This window comes from Brachyhypopomus gauderio, chromosome 7 (assembly GCF_052324685.1).
Source record: "Brachyhypopomus gauderio isolate BG-103 chromosome 7, BGAUD_0.2, whole genome shotgun sequence".
NCBI lineage: Eukaryota > Metazoa > Chordata > Actinopteri > Gymnotiformes > Hypopomidae > Brachyhypopomus > Brachyhypopomus gauderio.
In genome coordinates, this window is record NC_135217.1 from 5,718,771 (window position 1) to 5,743,903 (window position 25,133).

Here is a 25,133-nt window from a genome sequence, read left to right on the forward strand (position 1 = left end):
TTGTAATCATGAACTCCAAAGCTTGTAAAAAAAGAAAAAAAATTAACTAAAAGTGAAAGCTGTACGTAACATGGCTGTACAGCCATGTATACGGTACCGAATATCATTTCTTCTGGGGTGATGAACTTCTGGTGAATTTATAAAGCGTCCTTTGAACCACCTGAAACGTTTCGGTCCTGAGGAACGCTGCTTGGCTGCAGCCTGGTGTCGTCATGAGCTCTCGAAGCTCTCTGATTGGTCAATAAATAATAACACTCGAATCACTTCCGGAGATTGCGGCCACGGTATACAACAACGTGGAGCACGCGCGAAAGACGCGTGATAGCCTTTAAAAAACAGAATAACCGCAGGAACGGTGATCGTCGTGCAGGAACATTACCGAGACAACATGTCTTACAACACGAGGAGTGTTGTGGAGACACTGTCTCAAAGCGAGCTGGTGCAGATCGACCCCCACAGGGACGTGGTGTTTGAAACTCTACCGCCCCACGTAGTCACACACATCTCACATTATTTTGAAGATGTGGGCAGAGTCTCTGAGTCGCCACCAGTCTCAGACAGGTAAGAAACCTGTTTCTGTCACTCTTTGAGTGTATACATCCTAACTAGAGTCTCTAACCTTAGAGAGGTGTCCCACTAATGGACTGTAGGCTCACTCACTATCTGTACGTGTATAGTGCACGTTAGTTTCCACCATTGTCGTTTTAAATGGTTGTGAGTGATTGTTTTACACTCTTTAGTACTGCCAGACACACTTTTATTACATTGGCAATCCCTGCATGGAGTTTTTAACCTAGCCTTGTGTTTATATATTTACTTTATTGATGTACTTTTTGCCTCGCTCATCATCTTTTCCACCACAGTGACAGCTTGTTTTTGACCCAGTCTGTGGCTCCGGTGGTCAGGAGAGTCAAAAGACACCAGACATTAGGAAGAACAGTACTTCCCCGAGGCGTGGAGTCCGAGGACGAGGGTGAAGGTCATCACAGCCAGGTCAACGCACCACACCAAGAGGCGTGCCAGGGCACCCTGCCGGGCGTACGCTCTGATTCTGAAAGCAGCGATGACGACCTGGTCCAAAAAGCCCGGGCGTTGGCTTTGCGACTGAACATATCTGGAGGGAGTCTGAGAAGGTCATGTGTACGCCGGCAAGTTTTTGCCACACCAACGAGGACAGTGTTTCGCTTTCTGCAGAAGTCTCATTCAGGACGGTTAACAGTCCACAAGAATCACATTCTAGTGGTAAGGATGTCCGAATAGTTATTTTGTGTGGGACACAGAGGGAGGTTCACGTTTGCTAGAAGAACTGATGGAGCTACACTCACAAGGATACTTGGCACCTACACTGATTGGCACTTATAGTAGTGTACACTTACACACTGTAGCCCCTCTCTTAGCATGCAGTGTGTGTCAACCACTCCTGTTTGAAATACACTGAACAACGAGTGTGAACCACTGGCTTTCAAACCAGTCAGATTAAGACGTCATTGAAAATTATATTTCACTCCCAGAAGTCTTTGCCTTTGAATACAAGTATGTACAAATATTTAGTCAAAATGTAATTAAAAATTCTCCCTATACTTATTTTAATCAATAATCTGAGTTGCCTTTTTTGCTTCCTCCTAACAGAATTCAGAGATTGGTGGGTTCTTTAAATGTATAAAGAAAATCAACAAGGGGTATGAAGAGAGCAGCAGAGAGCTCTGCATGTCTACATACCCATTTCTGTGAGTTCATCTATAAATTACAATTTTAGGGTTAGCAGTTAGTAACATTTGTACTTTAACATGCCAAAAAATAATGGAATATTCCTTGATGTTGTTTTCCAAAACTTATATATATATTAAAAGGCGTTATTTGCATACTATGCAGTCATCTTGTTTTGGCTTAATTGCAGGCGAGCGGAAGATGGGATGGATGAAGACAGTGAAGATGACCAGGATGACATCAGAAAAGTGGTATATATTGTAACTTTGAAGTGCAAAACAGTACAACCTTTCCTGGCTGTGTTGATTTTAGTATTCTACCAATTCAGTAGTGTTCTTCTCTAAACCTGTTTGAACTACATTGCAAGCATTTCAGCTTGCTTGAAAGAGAGCACTGATTTGTAAACAACTGTGTATGTAACCTGTATATTTACACATGTATGTACCTTTTAGGGCACTTTTCAGCCTAGGAGGCATGTGTGCAGTTTTGCTTTGCAGACAGAGTATTGCATTCAATGCAGCTGAAATGGAAACGGTCACCATTTTGTTTACTCATCACTTGACTTTTTGTTTCAGGATGCAGGATGTTTTGTTTCAAACACCCACTGGAGAAACCGGCAAACATGGCCTCCATGTGAGAAATGGAGAAACCTGCGGGCCTCCAAAAAATACAAAGGATCTTGCAGGAGGACCATCGAGAACGACCTAAATGAAATGTTGTTTCTCCAAAGCAGGAGGAAATGTAGCCAGATTGGCAACATACGTGAAACCCGGTCATCACTCTCCCTCCCTGGGTCTCCAAACAGTAGACCTATCATCACAGCACAGGAGGTGGTCGGTGAGGGACAGCTGGATGTTCTGGTGAGGTCTTCACAGTCGCAGTCCCTGGACTGTGGCGGAGATGATCCAGGTCAGAAAGTCACTGCAGGGTGTAAAAACGTGGAGACAGCAGCACTAGAGTGTGAAACGGAGATTGAGGAGATGCAGACGCCAGACTCGGAAGAGGCGGATGTGGAAAGTCATGCTTCTGAAACCCCGGAGAGTCAAACGTGGGATGGTGCTGAGTATGAAGAACTCCAGGAAACCAGTGAAAAAACCCATTGTGACCCACTGGATCCTGAGGAGTCTGGCCTTCAGAGGGAAGATTACATGTGGTCACAGGATCTGTTTGCAGAACAAGAGAACCAAGCTGATGAATTGATGGTGTCTAGTTCTTTAAAAGAGGTTAGGGTGAGGGAACATGATGAAGACCTAGAAAGTGGTGTGGTGCAAAATGATCACATAAGCTTATTGGGAAAGAAGAAAAATAAAAAGAAACCTTCACAAATGTTGTTGGACGTAGTGGATAGGTTACTTGTTGACAATGCTGAATTCCTAAGATCTTCTCAGAGCCATGTGCCCAAACAGCATAAAATAACCTCACCAATCATAGAAATCAAACAAGCAAAGAAAGAAAAGCACGAAAAGAGAAGAACTGATGGAACGGCAGCATCTACATGTCAGGAAGAGAACGTGCAGTTTCACCATCCACAGTTGTCTGATGTCAATCCCACGGACCATCTAGCGTTGGCTGACGATCCTTCTGCATCCAGAGTGAATGTTGACTCTGGTTTCTCTCAGGATATTGTAGATGATATTCAGGGAGATAATGTAGAGACAGTAGAAAATGTATTTAATTATGGTGGGTTGAGTTTCCTTAAAAAGAAAAAAAGAAAAAAGCCTGAGGTGTCTAAATTGTCATCCAGCTCAACACTGCTGCCTCCCAAAACAGATCAAAGCAAGAGCTTCTCATCTCAGGCTGACGACTCTGGATCGGAAACGGTGCGGACACAGAGGAAACACCTGGTGGGCGAACATAACGAAGGTGAGAAGGTGAAAGCAGCCAGCACCTTGCCAAAAAACTCTGCTTCTGTGGACGTCTGTCGAACACTGGACGTAGTTCAGGACTCTGAAGTATGCACAGCCGAAGTCTCTGAACTAAAAGCAAAGAAAAAGAAGAAAAAGGACAGGGATGGTCCGTCATTACCTCAGGAAAGTGAGAGGGCGTGTGTAGAGGAAGGCGTTCAGATGCCCCATCAAACTCCTCATAGTTTAGTGTCTGTAACCGCTGGGCATAAACAGATGAAAGTAGCTGATCTTTCTAGTCTTAGAGGTCCATCTGATTATGTGGATCTCCCAAGATCTAGAACAGAAACATCCAGCAGTCAACAGTGCAGCAGTTCAGAGGTTCATGAGGAGGGTGGTTATGTTCCAGATTATTCTGGTGGACCCACACCCTTAAAGAAGAAAAAGAAGAAAAGGAAAACGATAGACAATGGGTTATCTTTAGCTTCTGAGGCAACTGAGCAGTTTAAGATTCCAGAGGAGGTCCAGGGATCTGAGCAGCTTGGTGCTGAAGTTATACCAGATGCAAAAGTGAAGAAGAAGAACAAAAAGCACAGATCGACATGTCAAGACACTGAAGTAAGACGTGACGAGGAGGAGACTCCACATACAGCATCTGATCATCTGGATCTCCAAAGTTCTGGAGCGGAAACAACCATCAATCAACAGTGCAGCAGTTCAGAGGTTCATGAGGAGGGTGGTTATGGTCCAGATTATTCTGGTGGACCCACACAATTAAAGAAGAAAAAGAAGAAAAGGAAAACGATAGACAATGGGTTATCTTTAGCTTCTGATGGCTTGGACACTGTAGAGGCAAATCAAGTTGATTTGTGCTATGAACACAGACCAGTGAAGAAAGACAGGACCAGGATATTAGATGGACCAAGACAACATGAAGAAAGTGCAGAATCTGCAGATGCTGATGGCAGTAAGAAGAAACGGAGGAGTGCAGCTCTGTGCAGTGACATTGAAGGTAGCCAGTCAACATCGCAGACTGATGGACTTCACCAGCCCAAGAGAGCGAAGAAGAAGAAGAACCAGTCTGAAGCTGACAGGACCGTGACTTCAGAAACCATTCCACAGAAAAAGAGAAAGACGATGGACACATGGGAAAACATTGATTCCATTCAAAACGTGCGTCCAGGTCTGGCCAAAGAACGTAAAATGGTAGAAAACCCCAGAGAGGTTTCAGTCACACAGCGGAGCGAGGGCAGTGTTGCATCTACCAGCAGCGAATTGTATCAGAATATTGAAAAGAAGAAAAAGAAGAAGAAGAAACAGCAGGTGGTTGAAGAAAATGTAGAAGATGATCAGGTAGAGGCAACCAAGCAGTTTAAAATTCCAGAGGAGGTCCAGGGATCTGAGCAGCTTGGTGCTGAAGTTATACCAGATACAAAAGTGAAGAAGAAGAAAAAAAAGCACAGATCGACATGTCAAGACACTGAAGTAAGACGTGACGAGGAGGAGACTCCACATACAGCATCTGATCATCTGGATCTCCAAAGTTCTGGAGCAGAAATGACCATCAGTCAACAGTGCAGCAGTTCAGAGGTTCATGAGGAGGGTGGTTATGGTCCAGATTATTCTGGTAGACCCACACAATTAAAGAAGAAAAAGAAGAAAAGGAAAACGATAGACAATGGGTTATCTTTAGCTTCTGATGGCTTGGACACTGTAGAGGCAAATCAAGTTCATTTGTGCTGTGAACACAGACCAGTGAAGAAAGACAGGACCAGGATATTAGATGGACCAAGACAACATGAAGAAAGTGCAGAATCTGCAGATGTTGACAGCAGTAAGGAGAAACGGAGGAGTGCAGCTCTGTGCAGTGACGCTGAAGGTAGCCAGTCAACATCGCAGACCGAGGGATTTCACCAGCCCAAGAGAGCGAAGAAGAAGAAGAACCAGTCTGAAGCTGACAGGACCGTGACTTCAGAAACCATTCCACAGAAAAAGAGAAAGATGAAGGAGACATGGGAAGACATTGATTCCATTCAAAACATGCGTCCAGGTCTGGCCAAAGAACTTAAAATGGTAGAAAACCCCAGAGAGGTTTCAGTCACGCAGCGGAGCGAGGGCAGTGTTGCATCTACCAGCAGCGAATTGTATCAGAATATTGAAAAGAAGAAAAAGAAGAAGAAGAAACAGCAGGTGGTTGAAGAAAATGTAGAAGATGATCAGGTAGAGGCAACCGAGCAGTTTAAGATTCCAGAGGAGGTCCAGAGATCTGAGCAGCTTAGTGCTGAAGTTATACTGGATACAGAAGTAACGAAGAAGAAAAAGAAGAACAAAAAGCACAGATCGACATGTCAAGACACTGAAGTAAGACGTGACGAGGAGGAGACTCCACATACAGCATCTGATCATCTGGATCTCCAAAGTTCTGGAGCGGAAACAACCATCAATCAACAGTGCAGCAGTTCAGAGGTTCATGAGGAGGGTGGTTATGGTCCAGATTATTCTGGTAGACCCACACCCTTAAAGAAGAAAAAGAAGAAAAGGAAAACGATAGTCAATGGGTTATCTTTAACTTCTGATGGCTTGGACACTGTAGAGGCAAATCAAGTTCATTTGTGCTGTGAACACAGACCAGTGAAGAAAGACAGGACCAGGATATTAGGTGGACCAAGACAACATGAAGAAAGTGCAGAATCTGCAGATGCAGACAGCAGTAAGGAGAAACGGAGGAGTGCAGCTCTGTGCAGTGACGCTGAAGGTAGTCAGTCAACATTGCAGACTGATGGACTTCACCAGCCCAAGAGAGCAAAGAAGAAGAAGAAGCGTCGATCTGAAGCTGACAGGAACATGGATGGCAATTTATATGGCAATGATGGCACATGAGGTGCCAACAGAGCCTCCATGGTTCAGAAACCACACCGCAGGAGATGAGGGAGAGTAGATGATGGCAGATGATTAGATGATGTGACATTCTTCAGGTCAGAACATGTCCAGGTTTTTTATATACCCGTGTGTGTGCGTGTGTGTGTGTGTATATAGAGAGAAGGCAAATCAGAGAAAAAACGTTGCATTTTTGATTTCTTAAACCTTGATACTTTTTAAAATAAAAAGTCTGTGTCAGAAAATTTGTGCTTTAAATTGATATTACTTGATCCAGACTGTATACAGTATTGACTACTGCAGTTTATACTTGGAAAACAACCCGATGACTTGTATTGTAGATGCAAATTCATATATGCACACGGTGTTTGCCAGAGCAGAGCATGACGCAGTGATTATTTGTTGCAATGAGTCAAAATACTGTAGTTTACTTTCCAAAGTAATACCTGTAGTACCCGTATGTGTTGCAGTCAGTGGCGAGTTGAGCTACAGTGCTTATACCAAAGGGCACATGTTCTTTTGGTCTTGCATATGTGTCAGTATAACAGCATGTGAGTCAAACTCATAACCCTGCAGACAGCTTACAGTACCTGGTGAGCTACACGTTGGCTGCTCACACCATGGTTGTTGTCAGACATCAATCGATTATTCTGGAGTCCTGTGTCCAGACTGTGTGACTGTGTGTCTATCTATTGTGTGAAATATTGTAAATATTGTTTATGCACGTGTCTATGTAACTAAACGCATTTTTACACGTGAAACGCTGTTCTGGGTGGTCTCATCTCACCATCACCATCAATCTGCTAATTTCTAAATGCTTAAAAATCACTGTAAAAGAACTAGCAGCCTACAAGGTAAAGCTATGGAGTAAGGGCACCTAATAATGAAATCAAACATCATTCAGCAAACAATGCAAACCTCGGTTTTATAAACTGGAGAATATTTTTATAGAATAAAAGTTCTAGAACAACTTTTATTTATAATTATATAATTATACAATATTCTAAAATTACAAAATCAAATCCAATTATATCCAGCACTTCACAGAAAGCATTGGCAATTATCCAGTTGAAATGTAAATGTGATCTAAATGAAGACTTTCAGTTTTATTTTTAACCTTGTAGAATGTAGCCGTGGCTTTTCTGGGTTTTGATGTGTGTTTGTTCCAGAGAGTACACTTGCTCTGACAAGGACCCGGATGATAAGGTGTGTGACAAGGACCCGGATGGTAAGGTGTGTCTGACATAACTCTGAAACTTTGATGGCTTTGCTACATTTAAATTCTGGTTAGCGGTAGCAGTGCAAAATTGGTACAGTAGGTTGTAGAACATTATAATAATTGCTTTGCTCAGTCTTTTGGTGGCATCTGCCTGAAAATGAAAATGAAAAGCTATTGTTTATTTGTCTCCCATGTTGTGCCCATGTAATGTTACATTTGCATAATTTTGTTTACCATTATTCGTCCGTTATGGAGATGGCCCACATAGTTTTACAGAGAAAACAGTCTTTTGTCTGGTACTACCACATTAACAAGACAAGTGCACTGCATTTATTTGAACGGTATAAGCACTCAACAATGCCTAGAAAAAAATAATAAAAGCTCTGTTTAAAATATCTACATAATGATCATTCATAATTCATTGTTACAGTTCCTAAGATGTAATGCGTTTGTTTGCATAAACAGTATAAATGTCTCCATCTTCTGGCCAAAAACGTACCTATTGACTGTAACAGTCTTGGCCACACGTTGGACTTCTTATTACAAAAACTTATTATTAAGATGAAGCTGCCCCCTTCCTGTTTCTGCAGGTTTAACGGGCTTCCACTCCTGTGGGAAAGCGTTCTACCAAATTTTAGAATATAGACCTGTTGAAACTTGAACCTATTCAGTCAAAAGAGCATATTTGAGGTCAGGCACTGATAAGGGCGGCCAAGAAGGCCCTGATTGCAATTGTGATGTTCACTGACGCTGAGGTCTGAGCTCTTTGCAGTCCACTGGAGTTTCTCCATAACAAGCTCATCAAATCATGTCAAGGACCTCGCTGTGTGCACAGGGGCACGCTCTTGATTGAATAGCAAATGGCCACAAAGATGAAGCATTTAACTGTCTCAAATGTAATGCTGTAGTATTAATATTATCCTTAACTTCAAGCCCTGAAAAATAGTCTCAGGCAATTCACGTTCTAATACTAATTTTCACTCTTGGCTCTCTGGGTTGTGGTAGGAAGCGTTCAGCAGACTGCCAGACACAGAAGCATGATTCATTACTCCAGAGAATCTCAGTTTCCACTACAGTTTCCTAGATCTTGTAGCAGCAATTGTTAATCCAGTTGGTATTTCAGTAGTGAGGGATGCTACTGATTCTGTAGCCCCGCTCTGTAAGACTGCACGGTCTGCTATTCCATGCCACCACCGTTCCTCTGAGACACTTCCCTTCCGCAATAATGCCACTTGCAGTTGACCGTGTCAGACATATTAGCGTGAACATTTCACAGACTTACATGGGCCAACAGTGGCCTCCTCTGACAGGTCCACATTTAAAGTCCCCGAGGTCTTTAGTACAGGCCACGCTGTTCTTGGTGTTTGTGGCAATTGGAATGACTGTGTTCTTGATTTGATATCCTTGTTATCAATGGAAATGGCTGAAACATCAGGACTCAATAATGAGGAGAGAGTATTGTCCATATGGTGTTAGTGTGTCTATCATGCTCTTTCTATCCCACGCTTGGTGCATTTCAGGAGAGAACATCATGACGGCTCCAAAGGTAGATACAGAAACTAAAATCACCTGGAAAATGAGTTTTCTTGTTGTTCTGGTTGTTGTCATTTATAACCTTTTGCTGTTTCACTTCCCAATTTCATTGCAGTGACTTTTGTTTGGTGTTATTTCTTGTTCCATTGCTTTACCAATCCTTGACCTGTTTACCCCTTAGGTGTGCAAAAACACAGAACTTTTGATTTTAATCTTTGACTCAGCACTTCTAAAGGTTTGCTGGGCTGGCTATTATATGGTTTATTTATTTACTTTTGCAAAGGGGACAGAAATTATTTCAGGCAAAGGTTTCAAGTGTGTGAAACTGAATACATTTATTAAAACTACATATTATAATAACATTATAATATCATTACATTAATTATGTTGGGAAGAGGGTATTCTGTACCAGAGCTCCCATGAAGGTTAAGAGTGAGCTTTTGCTCTTTTTAAATGATGTACAAATAGCTACAAAATTCCAACTAGGTAATGTCATAAAGCAATACAAGTGATATTGTATAAAACACAAATACACCACTGTAAATACCAGTATGTTAATGGCCAACAGCACAGGACAGACTAAGGAAACATAGTCATACTTGTTCTTCAGATCAAAAGACACGTCTCCTGTTGTCCTTCTATTTGAGAAACACCTTTGTGAACTTTGGAGCACAGTGGGAATATAACAGTTCAGTGGTTCTTCTTCCATGCACCAAGAAACCAGACGAGAAAACCAAGCTTAGTTGTTTTATTGTTGTTGTTTATCATTTTCATCTCTGGTTAACTACATACCAGTGTTCTCCAAGATCTAACCATCGTAGTTTACATTAATCATGAAGTTAGTAACTGATTTCAGGGGGTATTGGTTGGTTGGTTTTTATGTTTGCTGAGGTAAAGTTACACTAAAGTTAACCAATGCTTCACTAAGCATTGAAAGGTATCAAGTAGGCTTTGACCAAACACCCTGAATTTGTGGCATCTTAATGATAAGGACACAGAAATGATACTGGGAAATAGTAGAAATACAAGAGGAACTGTACACCAAACAAACTTAGCTGTTTTTAATGTTTCTTTTGAGACAGTTCCTTGGATGATGTCCTAATCCAGCACTTGAAGACGCTAATACGATGTACATTTTAGCTTTCTCCAGCGCTAAACAACAATCCGAACAACTGGCACAGTCATCGTTGGAGCTTGGACAGAACAAGAATGTGTGCGTAATCAAATAAATCATGTTTGTGATCTGTTTGGACCTTGGAGATCCTGCACAGCTAGAAGCTGTTGCTGTTTTTGTTGTCGTCTTCGTCACCATCCTCAGCTCTCTCGTTCATCACAAACCTATGCAACAGTGCCTTGTGTTTTCTTTCAGGGGTGGGTTAACCAGAGGCACTAATCTCCTCGCCCCAAGCTCCCACTCGAACTCTGTGCCAACCTGCAGATGAAAGTGCAAGGTTTGGAGATTCAGGTATGTTTCTGACGGCTCTCTTCTCCATCATCCGTGTCATGCAGTGGCACTGTGGCCTGAACCAACAATGAATGAAGGGTAATTTAAGGGAGTGTGAATTTTGGGTGATGTCTTACCTTCAGAAATGGGCTACAGTGCTTCTCTTTTGCTGTGAACCTCCCCCTTTTATTACCGCGTGATTTTATAATGTACCAGACCGTCTGCCTTCAAATGTGTTTAGGACTGTGCCAGTACGGTACTCAGAGGGGAGTCAACACTAGTAGTGCCAAACATACACACAAATACAACTGTGAGAAGGAGTGACAGTATAGTCAGAAATGTTTTGTTAATTAAAAAAACATTTTTTTTTGGTAACAATGTCTTGACATCCTACACACTCCCCCGTTCTGTCTCTCTCTCTCACACACACACATACTCCTGTATATGTGTGTGATGTGTATTTTATCGTTAATCGACTGTATGTATACAGTCTGCCTTTGTGTGGGTTTATTTTTTTTGTATTTCCCCCTGTTCATTTTGCTGTTTGTGAAGGTATTTCTCATTCCTCTGACTCTTAATATCACAGCTGATGAGCTCTCCCAGAAGCTCATGTTTCATGGGAACTAGACCTCCTGCAACCTGACATAGACATGTGTTGAAAGCAAGCTGCCCAGTGTGCTGAGGTCTTTTGGGAATTAGACATTACCCTCATTATTCACTCAGATACTGTGAAAACAGTAGTGCCACCAGACAGTTACTGCTCGGTACAATCAAGGCTATTTTGCCTTTGCGTTAGTAGTACTGTAAAAATTAGACATGGCTTTAGTAAAAGGAACCGTAGACAACACTAACACATCTGACCGTGAGTTGTCTGGGTTCCTGTATTTGACGCTTTGACTCCTTTCTGTGGTTCTTTCTCGGGGAGTTTCTTCTGGCTTCAGATGTTCAGGAATGCACTTCTTGTGCTGATCACCAACCTGAAGGATTGTTCCTGTTACATAATCACGACATGAAACGGGGCACAGAAACAACCTGCCCACCCACAGCAGACAAATATCGCACGATATCAAAATGATGGGCCTAGAAAACTTGTAAAGCTCCCAGGCAGTCCTGACATTTACAGACTATGACTATACATGGGTTTACATTTACAGACTATGACTATACATGGATTTACATTGCCTGTCATGTGAGATTCTGCTTAGTGTGAATATAGAACACAACTGAAAAGGTATATAAATAGAAAAAATAGGCCTTTTACATACTGTCTATGGCAACATGAATGGTGTTTCTTACTATGAGTAGATAAACAAATGTTTACACATTGAGTTTTATTAACCCAGATTAGATTTCAAGAAAGGAAAAGCATGTGTGAAGGAAAGCATTCTTGGCCCATGTTATTGCAGTGAACGCCAGAAATAAATTAAAAGTCACAGTCAATAAAATGCTACACTACAAGGACTGTCGGTTCTAAACGTTTAATTTTACAAAAAAAATAAATAAATAAATCTAACGTTTTAGGAAGACTAGATTTTGATAGTCTCCACAACCGAAAAAAATTCTTGCCATCCACGATTATGTTCAGTCTTCTTTCATGTGAACTGTTATGACTCACGGACATGGACGTAATTTTGATTTCAAAAGTGGGGGGGACATAGATTCGTCGCTATTTAAATATTTGGTTTTAACCATAAAAACTGGGGGGGACCAAAGCCGGCTTTTGAAAAAGTGGGGTGGACATGTCCCCCCCCCCAAAATTACGTCCGTGCTCACGGAGATACTTCTTTTTTGTCAGAATAATATATTTATATACATATCCGCTGACAGCCAAATGCAGTTCGGTCCTATATTCCGCCAGTGTGCTGTCATTTACTCCTTCATATCTTAAATATTACGGGTAGTAAACCGAGACCCGACCGTGTCTCTGACACTAGATGTGGGTTTGTTTGCTCCACTGTCAGAGAACTGGAGGAGGAGCGTGTCTCCGCGTCAGCCCGTGAAACCCAATCCACGGAACCCTAACGTGGTGTACACACACACACACACACACCGAATCACCCCTGAAACCCAAGCATGACATTCAAACGGGACTATTATATAATGCCGTTCAAAGCAACGGTCACCGTAGGAGCCAGCAGTGTGTCTGGCGGCGCCGGGAACTTGTGAGCGCGTTCACGACACATCTCCGCAGGTGACCTCGCCGCCGTCCAACATGTCTCGCGTCCCCGCGGTCCAAAGAGTGGCTATATTCGGGGGCACGCACGGCAACGAGATGTCAGGCGTAACGCTGGTGAATATGTGGATGAAGAATGGTGCCGAGATAGAGAGGAACGGAGTGGTAACGAAGCCGTTCATAACCAACCCCAGAGCCGTTGAGAAGTGCACACGGTACATTGAGACCGACTTGAACCGAGCCTTCACGCCGGAGAACCTCAGGTAGAGCACGGACGCGCGCACAGTGCGCCTTCATTCCTGTTGTTTATTAAAGTAGCCGGGCTAAATTGTCTTAGTCAGCACCAACTTGTTTTTCTGCATGCCTGGGTCTGTTTTTTCGTGATAAGATACGCGTATTACTTCCACGCTGCCCTTTGCGATGTGACAGAATACTTTGAACTGGGTCAAAACTTTCACGACGCTCAAAAACAACAATAACAACAACAACACAGATACCAGAGGGCAGCGTCTCTCAGCTGTGTGTCTGCAGATACCGGACTGACAGCATTTTAACTCGGATAAAGTGGGTGAAACGCGACTTCCGTGGTGACAGTTCTCGCGGTTTCACTTTGTCTTAGACAAGGCGTTCGTTTACCCCCAATTTATTTACCCCACTGTTTTATCTCAGCCTTTTAAGGTATGACAAGAACGTTGTAAAGGGATATACTCTTTTGTAGTGCAAGGTTATATTAGCTAGTCTTACTAGTTCTCAGACTATTGCCTCTTGTTATGCAAGGTCAGAAGTTAGGGATTCATCTGAAGCTTGAAGGACTAAAGCTCCTTATTGAGTTGAATTGAATGGAGACTCTTTTTTGAAAGGCCAGGTTATGGAGGAGGAGATGATTATCCGCCATCCCAGTGGGACGATACTGAGGTCAAAGGGCCTGCACTGTCATAGAGATAAATACTTCAACATGGATTCTGTTTTGTTTATCTCTGCACTTCGCAGCCAAGCCCTCCGTCTGAGCCAATTTAAAACAAACAATACACACAGTTGTGCTCTGTTGTTTGACTGCACATTAGTGCTTCAAGTACAGCTTTGATGCTCCCCCCACACACACATGTAAATAAACAAAATGATACACTCACCATCTGAACTGCAGACCCCTTGAAAGCAGAGACAGCTGTGAATGGAATCTTTCCAAATGAAATGCCATTGTGTCTTTTAAAATACTGTCTTGTATTGAAACACACTCTCTGTATGGTCTGTAGGTGACAACGTGTGCGAGTTAGGCTTTTGTCTTATTTACATTGTGACAGCAGTGGTGTGCTCATTTATTTATTCACAGAAAGACATGATGCCCAGTGTGCCCAGTTGGGAACACTGTGTTGACTCCCTGTATGTTCCTGTGTAAACATGGTGTTTACACCAGTTACTATACCTCACATTTGCCTGACCTTGTCTGTCTTTATTTTTTATTGCACGGCTGCTGTATGTTCATTAAGACGGTTCTCGTCATGTCCAGCCGTGACCAGGGACTCCAGTGCATACTGGAATGGTAGACGCCTGTAAGAAAAGTAAAGTCTGAGCTTATGTCTCATGGGTGATCCAGTGTTTCATTACATGGCCCAGTAAGACATTAATTAAAAGAGTTACTCGTTAAAGACTTTGGTTGACGTTTGTCAGGAAAACTGTTCAAATGCTATGATGACCTAGTCCCCTGTCCCCTCTCATGTATGTGCATGTGTGTTTTGTTTAAATGTTAAGAGACCAAATTAACATTAATGTATGTCCTTCTAAAACCAACCACTGAATTTAAAGTTTGAGGACAGCTCATTTAGATCAAGCACCGGAAATGTCCTGAGAAAAGGAGATGTCCTCACTCGCTCTGTATTTATGGCGTCTTCAGCTTGGCCAGCTTTTCTTCTGTTATCATTAACCTGGCAGGCCCGTCTCTCCACAGCGCCTCTAGTGGTGATGACCTGCCATACGAAGTCCAGAGGGCCAAGGACATTAATCAGCTGTTTGGGCCCAAGGGAAGCCCTGATGCCTACGATGTCATCTTCGACCTCCATAACACCACGTCCAACATGGGCTCAACCCTCATCTTGGAGAGCTCCACAGACCACTTCAACCTTCAGATGGTGCATTACCTCAAAGTAAGGAATGTGCTTTTATTTAACAAAAAATGGACGCTACAGCTGATAGGAGCTGGACCCCATGTAAGCACGTCAGCATGTGATATCAAGTCTGTGTACTGTTTGAATGCTGAACGGTGTTAAGCAGTATTTGTGCTGCGTGTAGACTTTGAGTCTGCCCATTATAGTCAAGTGATCACAACTGGCTGCTATATTAAGGGTTGAAGAACCCAAGAACAGGGCAGGGTCATGTAACTGGAGCAGTCTCTCAACAAGACATGGCCACCTTAGGAACCTCAAAAAAACAAAACAAAACCAATAGCATCTGCCAATGAATATTATAGACTTTAATTTAGGTGCCATTCATTTTAATTACCAGTCACAACATCATTTTGTAATATAATTTTGTTCTGTGGGCTATAAAGGAACGTGATATACACCGCAGCGTTTTTTGCTAATCCTGATAATCACAGTTTTAAATGCGAGGTAAACAACACAAAGCTTTGGATGCTTTTACTTCCATTGTGATAATGTGGGTCTTCTGCGTGTGATGGCCATGCGTTCATATGCTGGTCACCTGAGGCGTGGCAGAGGTCAGTGTGGGGTGGACCGTTGTCATCTAACCGGGTCGGCTGTGTCTGCCCTGTAGAAAGCCATGGCCCCGGAGAGCTGCATGGTGCTTCTGAACGAACACCCCCAGCTCCGCTATTACACCACCCGTTCCGTCGCCAAGCACCCCGTAGGTGAGTGAGTCTTCCCGCATTCAGAAGCTCGAGGTTTCCTCTAACGCAGCGTACAGAACGAGCTGTTTCACCCAGTTAACCTCCAGGAATTTCCCTGTGTGAAAGGTCGTCCAAGCCCTTGAGAGACTGTCAGTGTTGCCAAAGCGTGTTACGTTTCTCCTCTTAGCCTGCACGGTGGATGATTTCATGAGCAAGTGGTACATTCATGCTATTGCATCACTGTATTTACCACATGGATCTCTGAAGGCTTTGAGGTGTGTTTTTCAGGTCTTGAAGTGGGTCCCCAGCCTCAGGGAGTTCTGAGGAGCAATATTTTCGAGTCCATGCGGACGATCGTGAAGCATGCTCTGGACTTCATCGAACTGTTTAATAGCGGTAAGGCTAATAAAACACTAAGCAGAAGTGAATGAATAAGATAATCAGTGGCCCGTTGTGTTCTTTTAGGGATTTATTACAAATCTGAGTTTAATTATATTGCAAGGACACAGACTCATCTGCCAAAACTGCCACCGTTTAATTACATAACAATGATGAAAGTAAAAATAACAATACAAAAACATCAAACAACATACAGGGGCTACGGTTTCAGAACATCCGCACAAAATATTAGTCACATCGTTCAGTTGTTTTCAGAAACTTTCCTGTTACACAGGCTGCATCTCAGCCAACACAGCAAGTGACATTGTTGGGAATCGGTTGCCTGGGCGAGCTCCTTCCTGAACGCTCCTTCCTGAACGCTCCTTCCTGAACGCTCCTTCCTGAACGCTGCTTTCTGAGCGTGTGCAGACTTTTTTGAGGACAGTCTTTTTTTCTGCAGGACCGTCTCTTCCTCTTTTTTTCCCTAATGCACACGCACATGGGCTCATTGCGAAAGGCAACCTCAGGCAATCACGTGTAGCCCACGTCAGCTATGTTCTGCCCTCTAACCCACACACACACACACACACACACACACACACACACACATACTTTTTTCTTCAGTGAAATGGAAACATGCTGTAAGGGCCAAAACTCGACAAGTGTGTCCGGTCGTGTCTTTGTGTCTGGTGAATAAGACTCTTGTTGGGACTTGGTGAGTTTCCATGTTATTAACAGCACACTGGGTTTTGTAATTACTCTTCTGACCACACTCTCTGGCCTCAGTGTATTCTACGTTTGCCACCGTTTAACTCCACAGAAGGCAGAGCTGCTACTGTACTGCTGCTCGGATTTATGAAGGACATAATGAGACTTTATCCTAATTAAATACATAAATGAGTGATGTTTCAAGTTACAACCATACAAATATTGCAGCCTACAGTCTTTTAAATTCCAATGAAAGATTGTAAATTTCCAATGTAAAATGATCTTTTACTTATTTTTGTTATACCCTCTTAATGCACTTGGTGCATGTCTGTACCATGTAAGAAAAATGTTCTTAGTATTTAGCTATTTTAGTATTTTGTCTTTTACCATTGTATCATGCTGTCCCGCAGTGGTGAACTCTATAGGGCCAAGTGATATATCATAATTAATAATCATAATCACATTTTTCACTTTTCTACAGCCACAGCAACTATTTATGTGCTTTCATAAATAGTTGGTGGTTTTATCAAGTGCCACTTCAAACATACGAGGTATCTGAGGTCATTTGAGGTGACATGGTTTACGTGGATTGACCGCACGTACAGAAGGGAACCACGTTTGCACGTGGATGTGGTGAACGAATCCCTGCTGAGACACCCAGACCTGAGCAAACCCAGCTCATGCCTGGTGTAGTAAAAAAATAGGCTTTCACAACCAATAACAGCTCACTGAACGCTCGCTCGAATGTGGTCTCTGTGTGTGTGTTTGTGTGTTCACCATTTGTCCAGTGACTATCTGTCTGCAAGCTCAGGTTGTTGACTGAATTGCTTGCGTTTGAAGGGGTGGAGTTCCCAGCATGCAGTGTGGAGGTGTTCAGGGTGCACGAGAAAGTGGATTACCCCCGGGACACCAACGGCAACATCACCGCGATGGTCCACCCTGACCTACAGGTACCAACGGAACCAGACTGACCTCTGACCTGACAGCACATCTGTGTGGTCTGCCAACAGATGGTGACGTTCTATATAAACAGAATATATTAGCCGTCATCCAAGTCACTGTAGACACCTGCTACTCTTATTAGATAGAGACAGAGAGAGGAACAGAGAAACAGTTGCCCAATGCATGTCTATAAAAAATCTAGAACTTCTGCATACATAATAAATATGCCACTTGCACATGCCGACATGGCTGATGAGGCTGAGTTATACAGGGGTTTCATCTGAGGAGGCGTCTCTCTGTGGCCTTTATGACCGGCTCTGTTTACGAGGACTCTCCGGTTTCAGCCAGTGGTGTAGCGCCAAATTCCCACCACAAGAGGCAGTGTGGAGGCCCTTCTAAACATTTTATTATGTTTTTTCATTATAAAATGTTTAAAAGGGCCTCCGCCCTGCCTCTCCTGGGTGGCCATGTCTGATCTTCACGTCTGATCTCTCCTATGCCAGTGGTTACAGGAGTTTTGCACAAGATCACATTTGTGTTCTCTTCCTCTCATTCCTTCTCCCCTGCTGCCTCTATGATAACCCCCCCCCCCCCCCCCCCCCCCACACGTAGGACTGTGATTGGGAGCCTCTGAACCCCGGCGACCCCATGTTCCAGACCTTCGATGGGCGGAGCATCCCGTATGCCGGCGACGGGCCCGTGTATCCTGCGTTCATTAACGAGGCCGCCTACTACGAGAAGCAGCAGGCCTTTACCACCACCCGCAGGGAGACGCTGGCCGCCGCCCCCATCCGGAAAGCCCCCAAATAGCCCCGCCCCTGTCCTCTGCCCCGTCCCTAATCCACTGAGCCCCACTGCAACACGGTCCACCATTCTCACTGCCATGGAGGTTTCACCCTGATTATATCAAAATGATTGTCTGCACAGGGGTAACAGGAATGATTGATTATTTCTCACTCACAAAATATTATTCACAATATTCAGCTTTAGCTTAATTAAATATAATCTTTTGGCAATACAAAGAAACATATTTTTTTATATGTGTTTTAAAGTTTAATAGCTAAACATATAGTTTTTATGTGACTGCAGTAGTAGTTTATTTTTATGAATACTGAACTGCTTACTGGGCTGTGTTCATACACGAACACATTCACAAAGACTTCTAAGGCTCAACAATGTATGCACACCTCAAGACTATTTTCTTAGATTTTTCATTTATCAGACTAAACCTCAGGAACACAGAAAGCAGCATCGCAAACACTGCCTGCTTGATTTTTGGGCCATAGCCATTTCTGGTCTTCTAGCACCTCCAGACGAGACGTATCTCTGGAGGAGCTTGCTGTAAAGAAGGATGGGGTGAATCCCTTTTGAATTAGTTTTCAGATGCCATAGCTGAACGTAAAGCAACTCTCTGATTCAACATACACCTGCATATCAACCTGAAACAGCCTTAGGGTAATTGACCACCAGACCCTCTTAACACTCTGTGACTGATATATATGTTAAGAAATGCCTAAGCAAAGTGTGTATGTGCTGTGTGCTTCTGTACTGGTGGTCTTATGTGTTGTGAAACCGTCTTGAAGGCCCTTGTTGTGATTTGGTCTCTGTTCGTTAAATCTGTCGTGTCTGTGTTTTTCGGCGTTTGTATTCGGTTGGTGCCCATTGTCTGTGTGTAGTTCGGTGTCCAGAACAGGGAGAAATACACCAGGTTAGAGCTGACTGGTGCTGTCTTCCCATTGCCTTAAGAACACGGAAGGCCTGAGATTGAGATGTTAGGCAAAGTGAAGATATGCCATAAAAACACTTGGTGTCTCCAGGCAACAGATGGAACAAACGCTCCCCATCCCATAATAGAACGTCTTATTCTAAGATTGAAAGACCTCCTGTGGCATTTGTAAAGAAACCAGGAAGATGTTATCATGTTGCTGGGAGACAGAGTCGATTGTGAGGTTAATATGTAGTACAGACGTAATGGATAAATTGAGGTAATTATGTTTCTCAACTGTGGAGAAATTTGCCATTTGACCACTTTGATTTATTTTTTACTTTTTGTAAACATTTAAAACCACTCGGATGTACAATATTTTGTTCTTAGTAATGGGTTTCATTTAAAGGTTGTAAATGATCACACTGACCTATGCAAAAAATGTTTTATTTCCATTAATTTTGCACATGGTGTCTTTTGCTAGGTAGATTAGAAATTTAGTGCTTAGCAATAATGGACAATCAAGTTAAAATATGTTAAATATGTATAATGTATTAATTTAAAATTAGATGATTTATATTTTGGAAAACAGATTATTAATCCAGCCTTTATTACATTGTTCCATTATAAGCAAATAATTTGTAATAAACATCGGTTGATGTCTGCATGTGGCTTGGTGTTGAATTTGCTTGCTTGAACTAAGAATTGCATACTGACCCTTTAATTTGTGACGAAAAGACTTTATGTTCTCATCAAAGGACAAAGAACACAGATTGTAAAAGGAACCTAAAGCAAAGACTGTAAAGTTGGCTGCAAAGCTCATGTTCTTCATGTATTACGACTTTTAACATGTTAATTTACGCATAAACCCCACTAGAGGGCGACATTTGCATATGGATGAAAAAACCCTGGCGTTTGCTTTGACCAGAGATTCTGTCTTCTTGCTCCTTAATCACGCACAGGGCATGGTGGTACAACACTGGGGCTTTGGGTGTGTAGAACATCACACACTGATTGAAAGACCTCCTGTTGAATTTGTAAAGAAACCAAGCACATGCCAGTTATGTTGCTGGGAGACTGAAATACAGCACTTCACTGCTCTTTGCTTCATGCTCCTCTCTCTCTCTCTCTCTCTCTCTCTCTCTCTCTCTCTGGATTCTCTAAAGGAATGTCATTTAAAGAGGTGCCTTTCTGCATATGAAAACTCTACCCTGCTGATTACTCTGCTGAACTGAGAGAAAATACCTTTTCATGTCCTGTGACTGTGATCAGACCGTGTGATCAGAGTCAAGACAGTGAATTTGCAAACTTTGATATCGTGTGAGACATAGTCAGCACTCAAAGGCCATTTTTTCACAGCCAATATTCTACACACACACACACACAAATACACATATGGTTCCTCCTACTGCTAATTCAGAAGCACCGTGCTTGCACAGTGGATGAAGGACCTCTGTCCAAAACATTTTGTTTCTCTGTGAACTTTGCACATCTCTCTCTCTCTCTCTCTCTCTCTGTCTCTCTCTTTATATATATATATATATATATATATATATATATATATATATATATCCTGCTTCTGATGCAAAAGTCTAGTTTCGGTTTTGCTCGTTTATTTTGAAGCATGAAGCACAGTACACGAAGCACAGGACTTGTCAATGACACACGTAAATACACAGATGTTCACAAGTCTCCGAGAACAACGCACGAGGCACTCCACGCAAGATCCACAAATACGTCAGCAGGAAGAGGGAGGAAGATCCAGCAATCATTAATGTGAAACATGGAATATCCATGAGTATGGATCTTCTGATGAGGAAGAGTGCCTCAGTCAGAGCAGGTACCATGGAGGAATGAGCCTCTCGGTGGAACGTACCTCTGACAGGTAGAAGAGGGCACACATAGAAGTAGGGATATGTAATCACATTAGGTAAGACCAAAGAGCCTCTCAGATGATCCAGCACCTAGTCGTGGGATGCAGGACGCTGGCAGGGAAACAGATACTTTGAGACACTACCAAGAACCAGGGACCATACACAAGGCACAGGAACTGGACACCCCAAGTCCAACTGACAGGAAGCACACATAGTGGTGGAGAATAATAAGACTAGATCTTGTAGGAGATCCAGACAATTAAACAAGTGACGAACCAACCAATCATTGCGATAGTAGATAACACAGGAAGTAACAGTGGTAATATATATATAACAGTCTCAGTCCCACGTGACTGTAGAATATCCAAAGAAAGAAACATGACAAGTTAGAAATGCCAAGGACCAAAAGAAGTGGAGTGAATGTGACAGGTTCACGCCACGGTTCCCCCAGTGACAGGGGGGCTGTCAATCAATCATTTCATCATCTGAATTTGGACATTAATAATTATTTTAAACAAATTGGAAAATTTACATTAATGTCTCTTGCTAAATTAGTTTTTAATGCCCATGATAAAAAAAAAACTAATTTCACACAGTTCTTAATAATTATGTTATTATAATAGCTTCACAAGTCAAATTTTTCTGATGTGCCATACCCCACGACTCAATAAGGCCTATTGATCCACCACTGACTACAAGGCTGCAAAGTTGAGCACGTGTTTAATGGAATGATCTTTCTGTACTGGGCTGGTGTCCAGAAAGGCACTTGTGAAGACCCATGGGCCAGCTGTGCCCTTCCTGTAACTGATATTCTACCAGTGTTCTCCTCTACATAACTGATATGGCTAATAAAACAAGCAGGAGATTTCTAGAAGGTTCGCTGTGTCCCTTTAGCTGCGGTCCAGATCCTGTTTTGGGTGTAGTGAGGCACATACGAGATGATCTACTAGGGTCTTGGGTTTCTCTCAGTGTCTGCAGTGCCACTAGGTTTTGTCCAGCTGCTGGAAACATAGCAAATCAAACACACTCCTTGTTTGTTTATTGTTATTTATTTATTTGCCAGCGAGTGCTTCGTTTTGTTTCTGGTGCTGAACTGTAGTGTTTGCTGGTTCACACAGATGTTAGTGTGGACGTTAGGCCTGGTCCACCTCTCCTCCTCTTCCTCAGGGCTCTGTGGTGTAACTCTGAGGTGATGCAGCGTTTGCAGCACGGTTCGCACAGGGAGCAGAGATGGGGCCCAAATCATCTTCTTTCTTGCAGATTATTTCTTCCTTCGAAGTTTTGATGACTCATGGCCTCTCTCTCTCTCTCTCTCTCTCTCTCTATCTCTCTCTCTCTCTCTCTCTCTCTCATCTTTGTACTGACAGAAAGTTGTTGAAGAAGACACTCTACTCGGCCTCTTCTTCTGCCTGGTGTCAGGTTCTCTGCCACATACACATACTCCTTTAACCAGGCTCCTTTAACCAAGCTCATTTAACCAGGCTCATTTAACCAAGCTCCTTTAACCAAGCTCCTTTAACCAAGCTCATTTAACCAGGCTCATTTAACCAAGCTCCTTTAACCAGGCTCCTTTAACCAGGCTCATTTAACTAAGCTCCTTTAACCAAGCTCATTTAACCAGGCTCATTTAACCAAGCTCCTTTAACTAAGCTCATTTAACCAGGCTCATTTAACCAGGCTCATTTAACCAAGCTCATTTAACCAAGCTCATTTAACCAGGCTCCTTTAACCAGGCTCATTTAACTAAGCTCCTTTAACCAAGCTCATTTAACCAGGCTCATGTAACCAGGCTCCTTTAATATTCAGCGAGATGTGAGAACAATTCAGCTCGTGTTGCACTGTCGTCGCGCCTCCATTTTTGGCATGTTTAAATCCATTTTGCTGAGCACGGTTTTAATTGTCAGATTTTATCAGCTGAGTGGCGACAGTGGTTCCGCATACATGCCGAAGAAAGAAGAGGGTTATTGAGTGGTTTGAGTTGTTCTGGGTCTTCTGTGGAGGCCACATCTCTGTAACCCCCTCCTCCTCCTCCCCACACCGAACCGCTCTGAGGCTGTCGGTGTAAACACCAGAGTAAATATCTCTCATCTTCCTTATAGCCTGCAGGGAGTCTACCTACTTCTCCACCGACACCACAATGCCCCTATCATATTTGCCCTTTGGTTTCATGGGGAAAATGATTTACAGAGAGGTGAGAAGTGAAATATGAGTTCGGCGTATTGAATTGTTCCTGCTGGAGAAACAGCACCAGTTACAATTAAGTCTGGTGGTCCATATCCTTCCTACAAGTTACATTACTAGCAATTGTATATCGCATGGATATTATTGAATCACTTATGTAAACATGCGTGTTCGTAATTATATATTTGTGTGTAGTGTTTTGGGGGAAATGAGCTGTATTCTGTGAAAATGTCAACAGGTGGAGACCCACACAAAGACTTTCTTTCATACGCTCAACCTGACGGCAAAGTTCACTCAAACTCACACAGATCAACGCCCCCTGAAAGAAGTCCGGCACAAAACCAGCGTCTCTGATTGGCCCACGCGGCGTGACGTCGGCGCCTTCCAGTGTGGCGGAAGCCGAAAGTTTTTTTTCCCCCCCAGCTGTAAATTGATCCGTGCGTGCGCTTCAAATAGGGCTAAAATGAGCACGGGACTAGAGGAAACCTTTTAATTTGGGTTGTTATTCCGTCGTTGTTCTCGTTGAATTTAACATTTACAAACACTTACAGAGACTTTTTTTTACAACAGTTTTGGCGTTTCCTCTCGAAATGTGGGAACAGGAGGAATTTGAGAAGCACTGGAGGAACGAGTTTCCCGACGGCGAGGTGCCCAAGATGAACTTGAGCACCGTGGACGACGTGGAGACGGAGCTGGAGAGATGCAGGACCAACATGAAGCTCCTCCAGCGAGCCCTGTCGGAGGAGAAGTTCAAGGTGATCTACCTGCAGACCACCATCGCGCAGAAGAAGAAGACCTACGACAGCGTGAGGTGGGGGGGCCGAGAGGGCGCTCAACCGGCTCCGCCGCAGCCCGGTTCGGCTGAAACAGCCGAACAGACGCACGAACCGATCAGGGAGACCTCGAAGGTAACGAGGATCAAACTACACGGCATCGGGAGTAAAGGGAGCGAGGATCTGAGCAGCGTCCCGCGAGAAAGAGGGAGCAGGACGGGTAAACCCATACTCCAGCCCCCCCCGAGGAAGCCCGGTGTCGCCAACCAGAGTCCGGCGGCTCCGGTCCACCCGCAACCGGACGGGACCGCGCCGAACCCGGACCCGGAGTACAACAGCGACCGCGAATACGAGGACGCGGAGCTCAACGAGAACTTCGTGAGGAGGAACCTGCTGAACCCCAGGGCGCAGAAGGTCCACCCGAACCGGGACGCGCTCCGACCCTTCCGCGGCAGTAAGGACTTGGACTCCAGCGACGAGGGGAGACTGTCGCCCCTGGTGCCGTCCGGCGGTTCGGGACGCAGCAGCCCGGACAGGCGCAGCGACGGGTACCTGAGCTCGGACCACGAGGACTCCTCATCAGCAGGTAAGAGAGCAGAACCTGCCCAGAACCCGCAGGTAGACACGCAATGGTGTATCTCTGGTGTTGGCACAAATCTGTAATTTGTTTTTTGGGCCCTGTCAAGATACCAGGGGACTGCAAACTTAAGAAATGTCTGCTGAGTCTCCTATCAAGAACGACCTGACAGTTTTAGACTAACGAACTGAACCTCCTGGTCCATATCACGTTGTTAAACGGGACTTAAACACGACTGACGTTGTTTTGTTTGTTTTGTTTACTAACTGTGATCTTGTGACGTGACGATTACGAAACGTTTCCTCTCAATGATATCTATCAACTGCTGTCAGACAAACTCGCATGTACATTTTGAT

The 25,133-nt window shown here is 43.5% G+C and overlaps 2 protein-coding genes and 1 long non-coding RNA gene across 7 annotated transcripts in view; 2 read left to right on the plus strand and 1 right to left on the minus strand.

Moving 5' to 3' along the window:
* Positions 1–250: 250 nt before the first annotated feature.
* On the plus strand, positions 251–20,039 carry aspa (aspartoacylase). Of its 4 annotated transcripts, XR_013132233.1 has the most exons (9): positions 251–561; positions 864–1,242; positions 1,630–1,727; positions 1,898–1,958; positions 2,283–6,526; positions 7,598–7,661; positions 10,263–10,391; positions 10,550–10,645; positions 14,743–14,869. XR_013132233.1 is itself a non-coding variant. In XM_077011177.1 (6 exons), exons 1-6 carry the CDS (start codon positions 12,837–12,839, stop codon positions 18,475–18,477), a joined length of 930 nt encoding a protein of 309 aa, XP_076867292.1. In that variant the 5' UTR covers positions 12,655–12,836; the 3' UTR covers positions 18,478–20,039. The 4 variants fall into 4 exon arrangements, 1 of the variants encoding a protein (XP_076867292.1); XR_013132234.1 differs by lacking the exons at positions 7,598–7,661; positions 10,263–10,391; XR_013132232.1 differs by lacking the exons at positions 10,263–10,391; positions 10,550–10,645; positions 14,743–14,869 and having other exon boundaries at positions 7,598–9,751.
* On the minus strand, positions 10,388–12,234 carry LOC143518598 (uncharacterized). 2 transcript variants are annotated; one of them, XR_013132236.1, is made up of 3 exons: positions 11,477–12,234; positions 10,762–10,901; positions 10,388–10,612 (listed from the first exon to the last, which is right to left on the minus strand). It is a non-coding gene; the product is annotated as an uncharacterized LOC143518598 (long non-coding RNA). The 2 variants fall into 2 exon arrangements; XR_013132235.1 differs by having other exon boundaries at positions 11,486–12,231.
* A 3,779-nt stretch (positions 20,040–23,818) lies between the features above and the next one.
* LOC143518360 (uncharacterized) overlaps positions 23,819–25,133 on the plus strand; it is a 5,251-nt gene continuing 3,936 nt past the window's right edge. Inside the window, exon 1 of the mRNA XM_077010799.1 lies at positions 23,819–24,859. Coding sequence (XP_076866914.1) covers positions 24,018–24,859 — 842 coding nt within the window. The 5' untranslated portion in view covers positions 23,819–24,017. The remainder of the gene's footprint in view (positions 24,860–25,133) is intronic.